Consider the following 18,806-nt stretch of genomic DNA (forward strand, 5'->3'; position numbering starts at 1 on the left):
ACAACAAGTTTAATATAGTTTTTGGCTTATCTTTTCTCCCCCCCCCCATCTCTCTTTTTTCTCTCTTTACAGTATTCACCCAACATGACGATGAGTGTGTGATTCTTTTTTATTTTATTTTATCTTTTATTTTATTTTATTTCTTTTTCATCTCCCCTTATCCCAATCTCCCTCTCCCATCCGCCCTGGTGCGTCTTGCATTGCCCTCCTCCCTCCCTCCCTCCCTCCCTCCCTCCCTCACTTCCTACCTCCTCCTGGTGGACGGTGTGCTGTGCCACACAGCCCCTGGGGATGCACCTGGAAAGCAGGACTCCCCTCAAGGCCCCTCATCCCAACGCCTGTAAAATGGGTTTAAGAACATGAAAAGGCCTCCAAGCAACAGGAAGGGTCTCCTCTCGGCTTCTTCTTCACCTGCCGGGCCTCCATACAGGCCCTAGGACAGTAAGAGCCCGAAACTGCTCCAAGCCTGTCTCTCCAAAAACCCCAAAACCTGCCCTCATGGGTGGCATTCAAGCCCAAACAAGATGCCCCGCTGCATCTACCACCACTCCATTATATCACGCTGATTATAATTTATGAGGGCACGCAGTTGTTGACTGACAGGGGCCGAAAACCCTCATTCAAAAACTCCTGTGTCAGGAATGATCATTAAAAAAAAAAATTTTTTTTAAAAGAACTGATAATGTTATTTTAGGGTTTGTGTTTTTGTTGTTGATGGTAATATTATTGTTATAATTTTCATAATTGATATTATTCTACTAATGTAGTTATGATTTCCTGTAAAGGGCACATTTTTATCTCAGCAGCAGCATCAACAATGACAGAATAAGCACACCCTCGAAAAATGCACAATGATTTCTGTTTACATGATTTTAGGTTATTTGATGTTTGTCTTGTTTTTGGTTGTTTTTTTTTGTCACAGCCGGTCTCACTTCACAAACCTCTCCTCAAAACTTCTTGGGAACTTGTAGCTCCAGTCTTTGCCATCTAAATGTTTGTAGCATCATTTGCATAAACATTCAAAGTCTTCACCTTTTAATGAAGTAGTTTGTGCCGAGGCGTCAGCTAAAACTATCCGTACAGATTATACAGAGGCTTTCTCAAAGCACTGCTGTTTTCTGGTACGAAGTGTCTGCTGATGCACCTGAATGATCATCTAGCTATCTAGCTATTATTGCATGGGAATGGCTCTGAGGTGCCAGTTCTCATTCAGTCATAAGAGCGAGAGAGCACCTCTTCTCTGCATTTGGTCTTGTCTGTAAATACAACATATTTAGCTTGTATTGTGGTTGTTTTTATTATTTGTTATTTACAATTTGTCTGTGAATCCTAAAACGTGGTTCCTTCCCCTCCGTCACTTTGTTTGATTTCAACTTCACTGTGGACTCCAAGTGGCACTGTTTTCCTCCCAGGATTCATTCTGGTCTCTCGCCAATGTCTCCTTTTTGGACTGAGAGATATTGTGGGACCTCAGATACACTCGGGAAGCCTGCTTTTTTTTCAAGTTTGGGGTGAACTCACAGATCCTGTATGATCGATCCACTTTCTTAACCCAGACAAGACAGGCTAAATAACGTAAAATGTCTCCTTGGAGCTCCTCCCATTGACCCTCAGCGAGTCCCATATGTACGGGATAATGGATCCGGAGTACTGGGAGGCTGCAGCAGCGCTGATGATGGGAGCAGAGTGATGCACCTCGGGGTTAGCAGACCATGCAGCCGCATCGGTCTAAAGAAGAGGAAGAATAATGGGACACTTTTGTAATGGATATATTTCCATTTTTGTGGATTGTTTTTAGCAGATTGTTTTTATTTTAAATGTATTCAACTGAGAATATGAAAGCCCATAGAATCTGCACACAAAGAAAAGCATAGTTAACATATTACGCTATTTAATTTGTTTCTTTCTGTATGTTATGTACTCTTGGCCTGATCAACTCTGTCACTGTTTCAAAGGGATACATTATCTCTCATGGCATCACACTGCAGCACTTCAACATGGCTGTGTTCAAACCAACAATAACTAAACAACCATTGGAGCCTCTACGGGTGATGGCGACGTACTTATCAATTTTCTGATATCAATGTGAACAGAGTGTGCCTATTCAATAGGGACATCTCCAGGATTTGGCTGTCAGCGGCCTGGGAAACACTCTCCAGTGTTTCTCCAATGTAGTGACACACACCTCCATCCTTTCCTCCAATCCCATCCCTCCCTCACCCCCCAAAACATCTCCCCCACCCCCTTCTTTCATTTCCTTTTTTGTAAATACTGTATAATGCATTTTGATATCATTGACATGTTTTGATATGTCAGTCACTACCAATGAATACAGCTAAAAGTAAATTATAAATAAATCTGTCCGTGTTTTTCATAGAGAAAGGATGCGCTGACTATTTGGCTCATGTGGCTAAATTTCCATAAAAATGTATAGAATACAGTAACACAATAAATGCAGACTGTATGCTAAATACTTTTGAGTGGAAGATAGGACAGAGAGAGGACAGGACAGATAGAAGCAAACAAGCTGTGGGGTCCTCACTCTGCCCTCGTCTCCTTATATGTTTCAGTTTAATGTTACTATTGGCTTTGAATAATCATTTGAATCATTTTTCCAAAGGGCATCTTCTCACAAGAAACATGTGGCCTCTTATTGCAGTTTTTAATATGAAGGATTTTTATCAATTTAAGAACTTTTAAAAAGGTAAAAATACTTAAGAGAACCTCATTTTAAATTTAAGAATAGATCAAAAAGCAACTGTGTGCTTTGCTATTCGCTCCTGTTAAAGCGTTGTATAGATTGAAGCTCTCTCACTGATCCTCTCTCAGTCCTCTGTGTATATCGATCGTTGGCCATCTCTGTACTTCTATTGTGATGTATAATACTGTACCATTAGGAAGATTTGCTGGTCGGTTGGGGTGGTTATGTTGAGTCGGGGAGGGGTGGGGATTCAAGGGAATGAGATATAAATGATTCTCCTGTACCATTCATGGTCCTTTCTGATGACACGGCAGTATTCGATATGAAGCAGTCTGTCTCTTGGGTTTGCTTTGTATTTTCATGGTAGGATAGTTCAGAATCTTGTCTTAGGGACTTAGGTGTCTTGTGTAGGTAATACAGATGTTCTTTGTATGTTTCTTTATATTGTAAAGTTTCTTTAGACTGAAAGAAAAACAGATAATTTGCTTATCAAAAAAGAAAAAATGCATCAATAATAAATGTCCTTTGATTTTTCCTTGTTGTTTGAATCTCTTCCTCTAAGCTCCCATTTAGCTTTCAGCCGTTATCTAATGCAGTACGCAAAGAGAAGTTACACTGAAGGAAGTGTGTAGGAAAGGATCATTTAAGCCTTGTTTGTAAATCATGTTAATCTTTTAAAACAAAATGGTGTTTTTCAGTTTGTAAAGGTAAATTATTATTGTCTATAAGCTACATAGGATGACTCAAATGACTTCTCGATTCAATACTGCTCTCTGATTTAATGAACCTGCATGATATGTAAGGCAAATTTAATTTCTGGCAAAGACATATAGGGGTTAACTTAAAAGGACTTTTTTTAAACGTGTCACTGCTCTATAATCTACGCATTGGTTTTTTGGCCTTAAACTCTGCACACACCTTTCAAAAAGATATATCATCATTTTTGCCACCAATTCTGAATTTGCACACAGCTTGTCAGAGCTCCAAATAGCCGAAGCAAGACACCACCGAATTATAAAGTCCTGCTGTGTACACCCAGCTACATCAATTGCAGTAATGCCATTTATGTGAGATAACAGTCATTGAATGCTGATGACATGGTTCTACGTATGTGCTTTAAAAGGACTTAGAAAAATATACAGTTATATTTCTCTTCGATTTCTGAATTATAAATAGCAACTCATGAATCCGCAGCGGATCACAATCAGACAAATACATTTGTTTTATATGCTTTGGATAGAAGATGAGTTAATACAGACGTGGACACTTTAGTTTAAAAAAAAACAACGAATTAATACGTTATTATGAATAAGTGCAGTCTTTGGGATGCCTATGAGGTTAAACATTAATATGCATGGATGTATAATAAAACCATGAAAGGCCCCCATAGTACATGAGCGCAAGGTTAACAGGAAGCAGCTTGTTGGGATGAACTAGCGACCGCAACGAAGTCAGTTTGATGTTGTATATTCAGCAACACCAGAGCAACAGATAAGGGTCCCGCTGGTCTCTTGTTGCCCAACAGCAAACTGACTTCATCATTGTAAACTGGAGGAGATTGAGCAGGACCAAAACAAGCCTGTGCAGATAGCTAGCTAGTGTTTGAAGGTAATGTGCAGTTTATTTTGATAAACGGATTTATCACATATGACACTGTAACTGATCTGAAGTCAATGACAGCAGGGGTTCATTGCAAGACAGGATAAAAACTGCGACTTGATGTTTAACGGTACTAACATTAGCTACCTAGCGAGATTACAGCTAGCTAAATGCTAGTTTGCTATTGTCAACTTCCTCGGCAATAGTCTGTTAGCATTAACGTTACTGCTGCTAGCCGCTTGAAGAGGTAGCTGCTGTAGGATAACTTGTCAGAAACTTCTGGAAACGTGAGGCTAGCTTGGCTAACGTTACTGTTGTAGCTAGCAGTTAACAGGTGAGTTGTAGCTAATTGTGACCATGTTGTAAATGTGTTAATTCATTATAATAATACGCGAATCAGTCCTGGACGGTTTTGGATAGCAGTCGTTTTTATTTTTGATGCTGTGTTAGCACGGTCACTGATGTAATAGCAGCGGATGTATCTTTAACCCTTGTATTGTCCTTCGTGTCATGGGGACTTGGTTAGTTTATTTACATTTGTATTAGCCTGTCCAAACGCGTTCGACCGCAGCACGGGTCTCTAGGACCCCCCCCCGTGCCAGTTCACGTGAAATGACATCACATAGTACACGGTCACCGGGGGACCCAAAGCTCAACGCCAGGCCAATGCAAAAACGTCAAATAAATTGAATGGGTCCCGGGGACCCGAAGGACAACACAAGGTGGATTTTAATTCGTACTCCGGTTTTGGGACAAACCGTTAAGAACTAAAGTTGTTAACCTTCTTTCTCATAGTATTCTACCAATGACTGAAAAAGAGGAGACTATGGACGCTTCTGATAGCCATGACAGTGCGCCATCAGTGAAGAAGAATGGACAAACCTCGTTGCTGGACAGCGGGGAAGACTTTGAGGTTTTAGATGAAGAAGACATTGACGACGACCCCCCTCCTCTGGAGGATGCCGGGGGCGGGAAGGGGAAAAACACAGATGAGTCTGAAAAAAATGCTGACACAGATTCAGACCCTCCACGTCAAGTGGAAGAATGGCTGGATGTATTAGGTATGTAACAAATGCCAAATGGTAGTAACATGTAAGACTATAACAGTATATATTAATGTAGACGGTGTTTTAGCATTTAAAGGTCCCATGGCATGAACATTTCACTTTATGAGGTTTTTTAACATTAATATGAGTTCCCCCAGCCTGCCTATGGTCCCCTAGTGGCTAGAAATGGCGATGGGTGTAAACCGAGCCCTGGGTATCCTGCTCTGCCTTTGAGAAAATTAAAGCTCAGATGGGCCAATCTGGAATCTTCCCTATATGACGTCATAAGGAGCAAGGTTACCTCCCCTTTCTCTGCTTTGCCCGCCCATAGAATTTGGCCCGCCAATGAGAAAGAGAGAGACATCATGGCTTGCAAACAAGCGAAGCATGGCACTTGGTCAGATACAGTATTAGGAGACCACTAAGGCCTATATAAAAGCATCCAAAAAGCAGCATGTCATAGGAGCTTTTAATAAGGTAGTATTGATGACCAGCCCCCTTAACGTGTTGTGATCCCCAGTGATCAGTGCTGTAACTGACTAAAATGAATATGACTGTGTTTGTCTCCAGGTAATAACCAGCTAAAGAAAAAAGTCCTGGAGGCAGGGGAAGGGCAAGACAGTCGGCCACAGAAAGGACAAAATGTAAAGATTCATCTTAAAACATACCTGACGGACGGAACACTTGTAGAGGAGCAGCCTTACCTCTCCTTCACTCTTGGAGATGGGGATGTCATCCAGGTAACAATTTGACATACAGTACTTCTCAAAATGGGAAAGACAAAATAAAGTGATTTCTCAGTCTCACAACAGGTTATGCATACTTTGCTTTATCCTACTGGCAGTAGTTTGTTTTGTTGTTATGAGTATCTTATTGCAATGTGATTTTCTCCTTTCAGGCTCTGGATCTCACAGTGCAGCTCATGGAAATGGGAGAGAAGGCCCTCATCCAGGCTGACGCAAAATACGCATATGGTTCCCGGGGGAGGTAGGGGCGTGCTTTAAAGCGTAACTCTCGCCAAAATACAACCTAGGGTCTTTTTGTGAATGTAAGCGAGTCAAACTTTCGTTTAAAAGCATATTTAGGACGGAAGCGCCACTTTTAAAATGTACCGTGTTCTCGTTTTTCGGGTCAAATGGCCTTTTGAATGGGAGAGCTAGGGGCACTACTATGATCGCATCAAAATCACTATTTTTAAAACACTAAGAAGACTCGACACAACATGAAACTTTGCTCGAAGTATCGCCAGGGGCTCTACACATGAACTCGACTTACTTTAGCAGTTGTTCCGGTCGCTACCATCTCGCCAGTCAAAAAGAGTCCATCTCCGAATGCGAATGAACGGACTCCATAGGAGGAAATGTCAAGTGTAAGTCGTTCAAAACCTTTCTTTTTAGTAAACTCTAAGTGTACTGGGTACACAAACAATGTTGTCAATGCTTTCGTTAATGTGTAGAGCCCCTGGTGATACTTCGAGCAAAGTTTCATGTTGCGTTGAGTCTTCTTAGTGTTTTAAAAATAGTGATTTTGATGTGATCATAGTAGTGCCCCTAGCTCTCCCATTCAAAAGGCTATTTGACCGGAAAACGAGAATACGGTAAATTTGTGGCGAAAAGAAGTGGCGCTTCCGTCCTAATTATGCTTTTAAACAAAAGTTTGACTCGGGTACATTCACAAAAAGGTTGCATTTTGGCGAGACTTACAGTACAGATCCATTTGACTAGGGCTGCAGCTATCGATTATTTTAGTAATCGAGTATTCTACCGATTATTCCATCGATTAATCGAGTAATCGTTTAAGAAATACTTTAGTTTTATTGAAGAGCAATAATAAACAATAGTTTGGTTACATTTTCGGAAAAAGCAACATTTTTGTTGCCTACATTGCTTACAATATCATCTCTCAAAAAACTATGAAGCACATTTAAACCTATGAAGTACATTTAAGTGCCATATTACATTGTAAAATGTTTAAAGAAAACATTTTCTGAAATGACATCAACCTCACACTAAGGCATACATTAAACATACATAAACATGACCTTAAGTTGTGCAACTTAACTTTCAGAACTACTATTATATATATTCATTTATAATTAATATATATATATATATAATATATAAATTAAAATAGATTGAGCTCTGTTAAACTTATGCTAGTAGATCGTTGATCAGCTGTTTCTCCGTGAAGAGAGCGAGAAAATGGTGCGCAACAATCAGCTGTTTCTCCGACGGGATGGTCAACAAGTCGGCTCTTTAGATCAAATTGTGGTCACTGCTACGTATTTTCTTGTCTTTGTTTTTGGGTAGTTGGTGTGTTTGGTGTAGTTTCATCGTCCATACAACTATTTATTCACAAACTAATTTGAACAAAATGGGACTTAAAATGGACACACTTTCATTGGGATGTGATTGTTAAAAAGTCCCTTGTGTGTAATCTAGTGATTGATTTCTCTTATTTTTGTAACTCCTGAATTTGGCGTTTCTTCATCTTTCCAGTCTTGAACCAGAGGTTCCCCCCAACGCTGAGCTGTCCCTAGAAGTGGAACTGCTGGAAGCTATTGATGCCCCAGACCTGGAGCTGCTGCCCCCTGCAGAAAGGATTGCCCTGGCCATCCATAAGAGAGAGAGGGGCAATGTTCATTACCAGCGTGGGGACTACGCTTTTGCTGTGAATTCATACAGCATTGCCCTGCAGATAACAGAGTCTAGTTCTAAAGGTCAGATGTATGCCAGGGAGTGAAGTCGGGGCTTTTAGTGAGTTCCATTTACCTTAGAACTTGGAAGCCAAAGCTGGGAATGACATGACGTCACACCCGAGTTGAATGCGTTCCATTTACAAGTTTTCATTAGCTCTAGCCAGGTTAGCCATTGTTAGCAATGCCAGTTTATAACATCGCATTACGCTGTTTTTTTGTGCATACAAACAGCGTAGCAACATGTCCACAGATAGAAGATGGACAACACTGTCTGTACAACTGAATTAGTGAGACACAAATGAGACGGAAGTGCTTCTAACTGAATGTTACTACAGCTTTCACAACGGAGCAGCCATGTTGGATTTTTATCTCGGGGTACTCTGTGGTTGTCCAAGTTTCGAGCTCGGAAATCCGAGGTCAGGGGGCGTGTTTCCGACTTTGACCTCGGAAAATCTGACTTCCGAGTACAAATGCAACGCACTGTTAGGGAAAAAAGGTTTGCTGTCACTTAGCATTGTGCTTTGGGGTATCTAACAGGTGGGGGAGTATGGCACTCAAAGAGTTGATGCTTACTTTGATCATGACATTTTTGGATTTACCCCCAAAACAAGAGGTGCGTTTTTCTCAACGTGTAAAAACTAATGTGGCCCTTCTTAGATGGTGATAAGCAGGGAATAGATTGAACTGATGTTTTACAAAACATTTTAATGATGCACGGATGGACATGCTACTTTTTATTTTATTTTTTAAACTGGTTTTGAACTGTTTGTTTATGTTGTGGTTTCTTTTGCTGCAGTTGACATAAGTCCTGAAGAGGAGAATGAGCTGATGGATGTGAGAGTGAAGTGTTTAAACAACATGGCTGCTTCTCAGCTGAAACTGGACCACTATAATGCAGCACTTAAGTCTTGTGTCTCGGCACTGGAACACCAGCCAGACAACATAAAAGCTCTTTTCCGCATGGGAAAGGTACACATTGCTTCTTTTTTTTTTTCTTTCGCTTTCCCTATTTGTCTGTGATCAATTGTTTTTTTAAACTCTTATGTTTTCCCTCAAGGTACTAGCCTTGCAAGGTGAATACACAGAAGCCATTCAAACTTTGAGGAAGGCACTGAAGTTGGAACCAAGCAACAAGGTACTTTTGGCCTCTTCACATTAGTTTTTGGTAAAACACAGCTTTTAGGATAGAGAAACCGCAGTTCATTCCTATGACCAGGAGATGGCGCCATTGGATGAGATATCAAACCACTGAGTTTGTAGCGCAAAGTCAGGTGGACTGCTGATTCATCATTTCACAGGATCTGTTTTCATGTTGTTGCCTTAAATAGGTTTGCCCTGCACCCCCAGCCATATCTAATACCTAGCCACTGTTCCTGTTCTCCTGCTTATACAGTTGGGTATATGTTGTTCTTTGGCTACACAAGGCCAGGACAGAACTCAGCTCAGTGCGTGGGCTTCTTGGATTCGCTGTGAGCTGCTGTAGCGTGGTACTCATGCCCAGAATCCCCCACTTGAGTCCTACACCAATCTGTCAAACAGCACATGGCATGGCCGCCACTTAAGCTTTTCATGCAGCACGCTCAGTGTAAATATAATGTACTATTACATTCTGTAATAGTAAATCTTAGGTGGATTGCTGTGTGTAGTCCGGAATCTTTTCATATCTGAAATCAAAAAAGATGCATGTTTTAGATTGCACTGTCAGGCCATTTGCCTATGTGTCGATACATAGCATGTTTGCAATGATGTCTCTGTGTCAAAACACATTTTTAAACTGGTGCGAGATTAGTACTTTTAATATTAACATGGACTCACCTCTTAGTGCTATAATAATGAAAATTACCTCATGTTCTACCATTTGATACCAAATTGATAATAGAAGATTTTGTTAGTCTGTGGTTTGCTTACTCTTTGACATGACATTTAGGCTTGACAGTTCCAGTTTGGACAGAATTTTACATGTCCTTGCCCTGGGGACATGTCAGTGACCTGCCATTTTTGTGGGTGGCTGATTGCACAATAGTGTTGTCAACTGCTCAAACATTGTTCTGTAAATGGATCTGCTCGCTTTTAGCATTAGATAGGAAGAGACAAAGTCTCAGAGTAGAGACTTTACTCTCCGCAAATGTCTTTAAAGGTAGACTGACATCAAATATCACTATTACGTGAACATTGCTGTAAACTCGTACTGTATGTAATGGCGCTCCATCAGTCTTTCTGAAGTGCATTTACAATGCATGAACATTTTGGTTGTCTTTGAAAGCATTGGTTTGCTTAGTCACTCACCAGTTTTAAGAGCAGTGAAGTGACTCAGATCTGAGACAATGTTGGAACAATAATTGAACCCATATCCTGGAATTGTGTGTACGTGTGAGCTAAATGTCAGGCTTGTGATGCAAGTCGGCGCTTTCTTGTAAGACGACAAAGAACAGCACACATTTTTTTCCAGCATTTCATTTTGTAAGTGTTTAATCGATGCTTCATCCATCCATCATGGTCACAGTTAAAAAATGATCTTTTGAAAAGCCTTCATTTCATGTCATTTTTAATGCTTTCCAGACCACCTGTGGCGTCTGTTCATGTAAGGGTATTGTCATCCCGATACATTCCCATTAACGAGGAAATCAGTCTTGGGTTGTTATACAGTAGGAAGACTTTGTTCCCCTCATGTTAGAATAGCTGGGTTGGTAGAGTAAAGGGGGGGGTTGGAATGGTGAACTGGAGTTTGCAACACCTATTTGGCCTGTCTCCTCTGCATAGACAATCCATGCAGAGCTCTCCAAGCTGGTGAAGAAGAACTCGGAGCAGAGAGGAGCAGAGCAGGCCATGTATAAGAAGATGCTGGGTAACCCTGCTAGTAGTGGCAGCAGTTCACAGAAACACCGGGCCAAGTCTTCATGGGTGAGCATCATTCCCTGACAACAACAAAAAATCGGTTTGAATGTTTTGGGTTAGAATACAGTTTGGATTTGTGTCCATCATGCACTTACATAAATTTTGTTTACAGTGATAGGTATGTGATCATCAAAAGAGCCTTTGTGTGGTAATAAACAAGGAGTGTCAGTTTTGTATCAGTATTTTAAGTCGGATGAATATGTTGCTTTGAGCTTTTGACTGTCATGATATAACTCAACCTACTAAACATCCCTTCTCTTCTCTTTTGCACCTTAGGGTCTTAGCTGGAAGTGGCTTTTCGGTGCCACTGCAGTAGCCATTGGCGGTGTAGCATTATCCGTTGTCATAGCTGCTAGAAATTGAACCAAGCCTGTGATGAGCCTGACCAAGCCCCTGCAACGTGAGCCTAAACATAGAAGCACATCTGGCAGTGACTTCTCACCTTTTTGTCGAAGGGGGGGGGGGTGGAAATGTCGGTCAGTTGCCTCTTCGCTGTCACTCTCCTTTCTCTGCTATGTTTGAGAACTATATGTGACAATTAATAAAACATCAAGATTTGCATATGGGAACTGTATTTCCAACCTTATAAACGTGTAGGTTTATGCATATCTGTCACGTTGCCAGACACTGTTTTCTTTTGCTGCCATTGTTTTTGTCTTTGGTAGTTAATGTTGCAAATTGATTATTAGAGAATCGAAATGTAAAATAATTTACCGTAGATTCAGATAGGAGCTATTTAAGAATATTTTTCCTACTAATAATAGAATCGTGATATGGTCCTTTGTAATGCTATAGTTTTAAAGCTTCAGATTGTGCAGTTAAATTAATATGTCCTATCCAAGAGAGACTAATGTAATCCGAGAGAGAATAATGTAATGCAGATGCTCTATTATTTGAAGTCCACACGTTGGCAAAGTATAGCTGGCTTGTGTGCTAGCTCTCACACCCTTTCTATAGACTCAACTCATACGCTAAGTGACCAGAAAAATAGGAACACCTGTACAATGTCATGCAATACAATACAACAGTCAGTTTTTGTTGAGACTGTTGAGTCAGTTCTATGGTGTGTATTGAGGCTGGAGTTTGTTGTGATATCAAATTGAAAGGTATTTACCTCATGAAAAGAATATAAGAAACACTTCACAAAATAATGCAGTTAAATAAAATACAGCAAACTGTCAACAGCAATGAACAAAAATAATAACATGAATCATGGGGGGCTCAATATTCTTGGTCACTTGTGTATACAGTACATACATTAAAGCAGCAGCTGAAGTAGATTAACTATTGTCAACTTTTGTTAAATTACTAATTTCTTGTTAATAAAGCTGCAGTTATTACCTTTTAAAACAAGGACAGCAAATGGTACATTGAGTTTCTAAGTGATGTGGCTATGAATAATAAATGAGAACTTATTTTTCAGTCAATTATACCTCAATTTTTGATGATTAAGACCAAATGTTGAAGGATGACCCTTCAAGTACAATGTTGGGTGTGTATTTTTAATTTTTTTTTGTCCCTACATTTTATTGCCTGTGAAGCTTTCCTTAAATTATGTTGCTTTGGGTGTTAATTCCACTGTTTTTGATCATTGCTTTTAAGTTAGTTAATGTCACCGCTGAATCTGTGGCTTCTTCAGAGTAGATGGTAGACCTACAGAGCCAAAAGTTGCATAAACTCTTTAGTTGGTAACTTATTAAGTGGTTGTGAAAGTTCCCGGCATTCCATATATTTGTTAATTTTATATTCATCATAATAAAAAATGTGTCTGTTATCAAACTACAGTTTCCTTTTTGTATGGTATCACAATTTCTGCCAGTGTAAGCATTAGTGATGACGACAAGGTATTCAGTGCTTTTTAACTATTTCCAGTTCTGGACTGATTCCATGTATTGTGCCTGGTCAGTGATCACAGACTGATCTGTGGCATTTATGCCTTTATATAACTGGCTTTGGAGGATTGAGAAATACCAGTGCTGATCGGTAATGTCTGTACTAGACAAATTTACATTAAAATGTCATATTTGTTCAGCAACTGTATTAGAACAATCACGCTGTTTTTAAGACAAACAAGATAACTTAAATATTCAGTATTTACATTTATCGTTTGTATTTTTTTTTTTTACAGCTGGACATTCCCAGATGTTCTGGATATTCCAAACCTGGTGTTTTTTTTCTGAGACATTGACGTTTCGCTGACGCAATCAGATGACCAATCGCTTCCCACTTCCTACGCTTCACTGAGTGTGCAATGCCCATTCTTAAATGCTGGGTAGAATGTATTTTGTTTCTCACACATTGATAACTATAACATAAAAATTACAAAAATGCAATACTATTATAAATATAAATGATTCAAGCGTTGATCTGAGTTAGTTGTACATTTATTAGAAGTCGATATTATAGTATTAATAGCAGCGACTACTCAACAATAGTTTGTCTAAAATATTATAAATATTATACATAAAATATATTACATCATAATATGTATGCTATAGTGTAAATGTAGTTAAGTTATATTACACATGTGACTATATAGGGCTTCGTTACTGCTCAGGGACCTGGTCATTGAATATTCATTGAAAAGCAACGGGAGTTCTCGGTTTACGACAGAGTGCGTCTGTGCGCGTGGTGGGAACGGTAGCAAGATGGCGGCGCTGAAGGAGGAGCAGTGCTACGGACTGTCCTGTGGAAGAGTGAGCAACGGTAGCAATGTATCCGTCTTTCACGTTAAACTCACTGACAGCGCACTGCGAGCGTTTGAAGGCTATCAGAGCAGCAAGGTAAATGATAATTTTCGGTTCCGTGACATTTTGGTTTACGTTTGAAGTCTGTCTCGGCGGCTGTGACAGACAGTGTGAGGTCAGTCCTCACTGTCTGCTGCTGCCTTCATGCTGCGATACACACAGCCACAGCAGGCTGGTTGAGGCTGGCTAGTTTGTCTTGATAAGTGTCTAGTTTAGAGATCAATATCTCTTGACTGGTCAGGCTAACTGGTGCTGGATGTTAAGTAGCTGTTCGACGTTTTGTAGCTAACGCTACACCCAGACCGACTGTTGAACACCGTGCTCGGTCATTTATCAAGCTCGCTGCTCAGTAACGTTACTGCTGGAGACTGAGTAACGTTAGTTTCATTTCATTGGGTGTTTGTTGAAGTGGCGCAACAGTTTTGGCTTGGTGTTGTTGATAACTTGCCTTACCAGAAAGTCTAACGTTTAAAGAATGTCAGCTAAAAACACAGAGCAACTTCTACTGCGTGTAAAGACGTTTCCAGAAAGTTTGTTTAGCTGTCAGAAAAAAATCTGGCAAACCTTTCTAGCTAAACTAGCCAGCAGCTGCCCACACATAATGTTAACCGCTAACGTTCCCGTTGGATATATAAGCCCTGTCTTCTTGATTACTTGTTTTTGTTACTGTTTTCTTCTTCTTCCGGTTTTTAACTTTTAAAGAAAGCGTTGCATTGGTTGAGTAATTAATGACAACATGGTGAGTAATTTGGAAAAGTACCAGTATTCACGCGAAAGATGGCTATCTCCTTTCCCAACCCCCTCACTGCCATTAAAAGCTCATGTTCACTTGACAGCATTAGAAGTGCGTCAAAGTTATTTAACATTGCAGCTAATACATTTTCTTGTCAGCAGTAGTTTTAAAATCAATGAGAGGTTGATTTCAAGGATTGGTGTCTGAAATGGCTCTTCTGCTGCTGCTTCTTGTGTAGAGAGCTGTACGTCTGATGTTGGCCATCTAACGTTTCAGCTTCTATAAATATTTGACAGGGAAAGCCTGGCAGGTCAGGATGAAAGGGCGTTACAGTATCTCCAGCTTCAGTGTCTGTGTACAGCAGGACTGCAACTGATTAGTCGGAACAATACCAATGTAAGACGTAATTGGGTGGAAACTAGTTGTAGGAAGATTGTTGATTAAACCAAATCGTGGCACACAGAATATATTGGGGCAAAACCTCAACTCTTTAAGATATTGTAATTGTAGCTACAGTAGTTACACTGGCAAGTGTTAAGGGCCCTTTTGTTCTTTAGATATGTAGTCCGTTTGGGTGATTGCACATTATTGCAATAAATAAAAGTTGTGATCTTTGCTAAACTGTTTTGTGCTTTTGAAATATCAAAATAAAAGAAGTAGCCTAATGTTGTTGTCTGAAACATGCAGCATGCAACTAGGGATATTTGTAGTGCTGCATCCAGCTTGCATTGCTGTTGATTCAGGATAGCTTTTTTTCACTTTTTGGCTTGTACCCCAAATTTAGCCTTGATTAGAAAAAAAAAATGTCATCCTTTTTTTTTAATGCAAAGTAGTTCAACTTTCTGTCAGCTTACAGGGCTAATATCAAGATAAAATTGGATTCTTATTTTGGCTAAGACACAGAAAAGCATATATAGTCACAAGATTTACCACAGCCTTTCATTCATAGTGCTTGTGATTGAGAATAAGTTATTTGTCATAAGGAGGCATGACGATACGTGCGATTTTTCTCGCGTATCTTTGGCTCTGTGGAGTTGATATTGGCAGGGGTTTCCTTGAGGAGTAGAACACTGCTTCACATTTTTAGCACCATTGTTGCACGTCCATAAAGTCATGCAGTTTTATATTCAAAATATGTTCAGTAATACACGTTTTAAGAATTGATTCGCACATCATAAACAGGGATTCTGTCTGCTGGGCTTATTGTTGGTGCAGTTGGCTGATACATGGATGACGAAACGGGCAATTTGGAATCATGTTTTACATTTAAGATGCACCTTTTTATTGACGATTGCCTCTTGTACAGACTTGCGGATTCGCTCGCTACCCACTAAAGCTGTATTGCTCACTGTATGCTTACCTTATCACCTTTCCCCTGTCATTTGAGTTAAACCCCTTACTCATAGTTTGAACAGATCGAGGCTATTGAATAATTCCAATGTTGACAATGGTATAGCTGTGGGTGTTTGGTTTGTGGTGAAGGTTCAGAGCAGTAGGTTGAGACAAGCATATACTGCACCATTTTTGTGGATGTTACACCTTAGCTGCCACAAATGTTTTGCATCACATTTTGTTACATGATGACATCAATACGAGCTTTTGGACTCATTATTTGCTTGTGTCAATGTTTTTCTTTGTTTTCACATGAGGTCAGGAAATATCTACCCTAGGCTAAATAAAAAATTAAAAAATAAACAGGCTCCGTGTGAAAAATTCAAGCTATATATATGCAATGTTCAGTTGTTTCCAAGTTATTCAGACCAATTTAGATTAGCAACTCCTGTGCCTTGGTAGAGAGAGTTAGCTTGTTTCTCTTACAGTAACCCCTGTAGGGGTTTGAATGTCTTATTATTATTATTATTATTATTATTATAATAATAATAATAATAATAATAATAATAATAATAATAATAAAAAAATTAAGGGCTAATTTTTAACACGTACTACACCACCAAAAAATCTTGAGCTTAAATTGCTTTCTGGTATCTTTTAGGGGAGCTGAGCTCCTCCGGCTTTCTCATAATTCAAACACTGGCTGGCATCAAACAGCAGGGGTGAGCTGGGAACTTGGAAGAGGAAGAGAGCAGAATAACGCGCCTTTTTTTTTTTTTTTTTCAATATAAAAGTTGTGGTGTGATTAAAAAAGCTGGTAATGTTTATGACCCTGATTTAGCTATTGTTTGACTGGGAAATGTGTCAACACTGGCAGGCACCTGCTATTATTATAAGGAAGCTAAAAATCCAAACCCAGGCTGTTCCAGGCATAATCGCATTGCTAAAGAGTAGACCCTGTCATGTCTACAGCTGGAACAGTTAAACTCTTAATTGTGTCATTGTAACGTCGCATCATTCCTCTACATTGCAGGAGAATAAGACGCTAAGCAAACCCATTCCTAAATGTTAGTCCAGATGCAAAGCTAATTCAGGTAAGCTTAAGTTTCTGTAAGTGTGTTGTGCAACAGCAGTCATCAAGCACCAATAGTGCAGTGTGTTATTGACTGCTTCCTGTATGAGACGTGACTGTCAGCTGGTTCCTCTGTTGGTCCGTTTGAGGACAGTGAACTCGAGCTCCTGCTGTGGGACTGGCAGCCCAGACACGTACTTTTCCTTCTTTTTTTTTTTTACCAGCTGCGACATGAGCAAGGAAATGAGTAAGGCTACTTGACTTCACCAAGCTGAAGGTTATGGAGAGTACAGAAAAAAAGTATAATTATGTCTCTGGATAGCCTAACTGTTGTTACAGCACTGTATTGGAAAACACGTGTTTTTTAAACGATTTGATTCAGTAGTACTCCGAGTTTTCATTTTCCTTATTGCGTGTTTCAAAATTTACAAAATAGAAAGCCCACAGAAATAAAAGCTTAAGCACTGAACTAAAAATACTAAGCTAAAATGAAAATTCACAGGCAGTCCAGGAAAGCTTGCATATGAAGTGACAATAAATTGTGTGTGCTGGCACTGCAGTATTACACTGGTGAGAGATGAGTAGTCCCATTTGAATGTTACATTTTTTGTCGGCCAAGTTGCACCTTTTTTGTCTTGTGATGAGATAAACGGGGGATTATGAATTTACATTCTTAAGGACACACATCATAGTAGTGGCACCCATCTTGTGTTTGGCAGTTTGTTCTGTGTTGGATTTATAAGTCAAGTCCTGGAACGAATATAATGATGCAGTTCAGTATTTTTGACAATAAGCCGTTAAAATAAAACCTGCTGGTTTGGTGATGGACAAGATGCCTGCTGTGGTAGGTAGTCCAGGTAGACAAGGCAACGATAAACATGTCACGCTTGTCAAATTATATTGGGGCAACACCAGGATAGAGAATTGTTGAGTTGCTCCCAAGTGTTTTCAGGAAATCATTTGTGTTTATGGGAATGAAATGTGAAATATGTCGTATGGCATTGAACTGAGTCTCTACGTGGGGGGGATATCCTCAGTCTTGTTGGATGAGCTTTCTACGTTGTCGTCACAGAAAAGAGGGACTGGTGGCATTATGAGTGGATCCTCTTATTTACACACCTTGCACTCTGGTTTCTTCACCAGATAAATGCGTTTCATTACCGGAATGTGTGTTTTCATGGATCAAACGTGGATGAATGAGTTTATTTAAAAAAAAAAAAAAAAAAAAAAGTCTGCAAGAGGTTTTTGTGCAGATCATCCATCCTCAGTTAGGTACTTGTGTTGACACACTATAGGCTTTGCTATGGAGGTCAGTTTACACCAAGTCAGTTTTGTTCTTGCGCTTTGCTGCAATCCACCTCCTGTCTCGACCCCTATGGGAGTGGTATGGGAAGTAATGGAGACCGGGAGGGGATTTTGTTGCTCGACGCTGGTCAGCATGTGCCAGTGCTTTGGTTATTTAAGGAATGCTGACTCCCCCGTTTCAGCAGATCATGGGACACTGCAAGAGGTGACCATAACCACTAAGGCCAAATATGTCTCTAAATGTCATGGTGTTCGTTTGTCCTGTGGCAGGGTTTGCCACAAGTGACCATGTCAACCTGATGTCACTGCACACAGGACAGAGTCTCTGACCTGCTATGTCTTTTCCAATCAGCCAGTCAATGCAGCAGGCTTCATGGAAAACTTGGATAATGAATATAAGTTATGCAATTAGTAGAATCCTTGAAAGATTTTGGAAAAGTCATAGCATTTTGTTATGTTTTTAATGAAATTCATGTTTACAGCGAACTTCTGTGGATAGCCTTCCACATAATGTAACGGAACGCCGAAACTATTTTCTGTTGATGTAATGTAGCTCTGTGTTGATGCATGATGTTTTGTTTACCGTCATGCACGTTTCTTCCTTTTCTCCCCGCGCTTCGTCTCTCCCTCCATGTATGCCAGATAGCTGAAATTATATTTGACTAGAGTTTGCATCTA

At 39.9% G+C, this 18,806-nt stretch overlaps 3 protein-coding genes across 8 annotated transcripts in view; all 3 read left to right on the forward strand.

Annotated features, from left to right (window-relative positions):
* ssbp4 (single stranded DNA binding protein 4) overlaps positions 1-1,495 on the forward strand; it is an 88,302-nt gene extending 86,807 nt beyond the window's left edge. For 2 of the 5 annotated variants that reach the window (XM_078259175.1, XM_078259176.1), the window contains one exon: positions 73-1,495. In XM_078259175.1, the coding sequence (XP_078115301.1) occupies positions 73-102 (30 nt within the window). In that variant the 3' untranslated portion in view covers positions 103-1,495. The remainder of the gene's footprint in view (positions 1-72) is intronic. The other 3 variants (XM_078259174.1, XM_078259178.1, XM_078259177.1) reach the window with 2 other exon arrangements.
* Positions 1,496-4,201: 2,706 nt separating this feature from the next.
* On the forward strand, positions 4,202-12,718 carry fkbp8 (FKBP prolyl isomerase 8). Of its 2 annotated transcripts, none has more exons than XM_078259179.1 (9): positions 4,202-4,309; positions 5,096-5,361; positions 5,917-6,086; positions 6,245-6,333; positions 7,845-8,065; positions 8,841-9,013; positions 9,102-9,179; positions 10,805-10,945; positions 11,216-12,718. In XM_078259179.1, the coding sequence occupies exons 2-9, from the start codon at positions 5,106-5,108 to the stop codon at positions 11,300-11,302; spliced, it is 1,215 nt and encodes a 404-aa protein (XP_078115305.1). In that variant the 5' UTR covers positions 4,202-4,309; positions 5,096-5,105; the 3' UTR covers positions 11,303-12,718. The 2 variants fall into 2 exon arrangements, with proteins under 2 accessions (XP_078115305.1, XP_078115306.1); XM_078259180.1 differs by lacking the exon at positions 4,202-4,309 and adding an exon at positions 4,316-4,634.
* Positions 12,719-13,542: 824 nt separating this feature from the next.
* ell (elongation factor RNA polymerase II) overlaps positions 13,543-18,806 on the forward strand; it is a 32,631-nt gene continuing 27,367 nt past the window's right edge. Inside the window, exon 1 of the mRNA XM_078259181.1 lies at positions 13,543-13,722. Coding sequence (XP_078115307.1) covers positions 13,588-13,722 — 135 coding nt within the window. The 5' untranslated portion in view covers positions 13,543-13,587. The remainder of the gene's footprint in view (positions 13,723-18,806) is intronic.

Source organism: Sander vitreus, chromosome 9 (genome assembly GCF_031162955.1).
Source record: "Sander vitreus isolate 19-12246 chromosome 9, sanVit1, whole genome shotgun sequence".
Lineage (NCBI taxonomy): Eukaryota > Metazoa > Chordata > Actinopteri > Perciformes > Percidae > Sander > Sander vitreus.

Coding starts and splice junctions, on each gene's coding strand:
- fkbp8 (XM_078259179.1), top strand. CDS start 5,106: ATGACTGAAAAAGAGGAGACTATGGACGCTTCTGATAGCCATGACAGT. Junction 8,066..8,840: donor AACAGAGTCTAGTTCTAAAG/GTCAGATGTATG, acceptor CTTTTGCTGCAG/TTGACATAAGTCCTGAAGAG. Junction 9,180..10,804: donor AGTTGGAACCAAGCAACAAG/GTACTTTTGGCC, acceptor TCCTCTGCATAG/ACAATCCATGCAGAGCTCTC.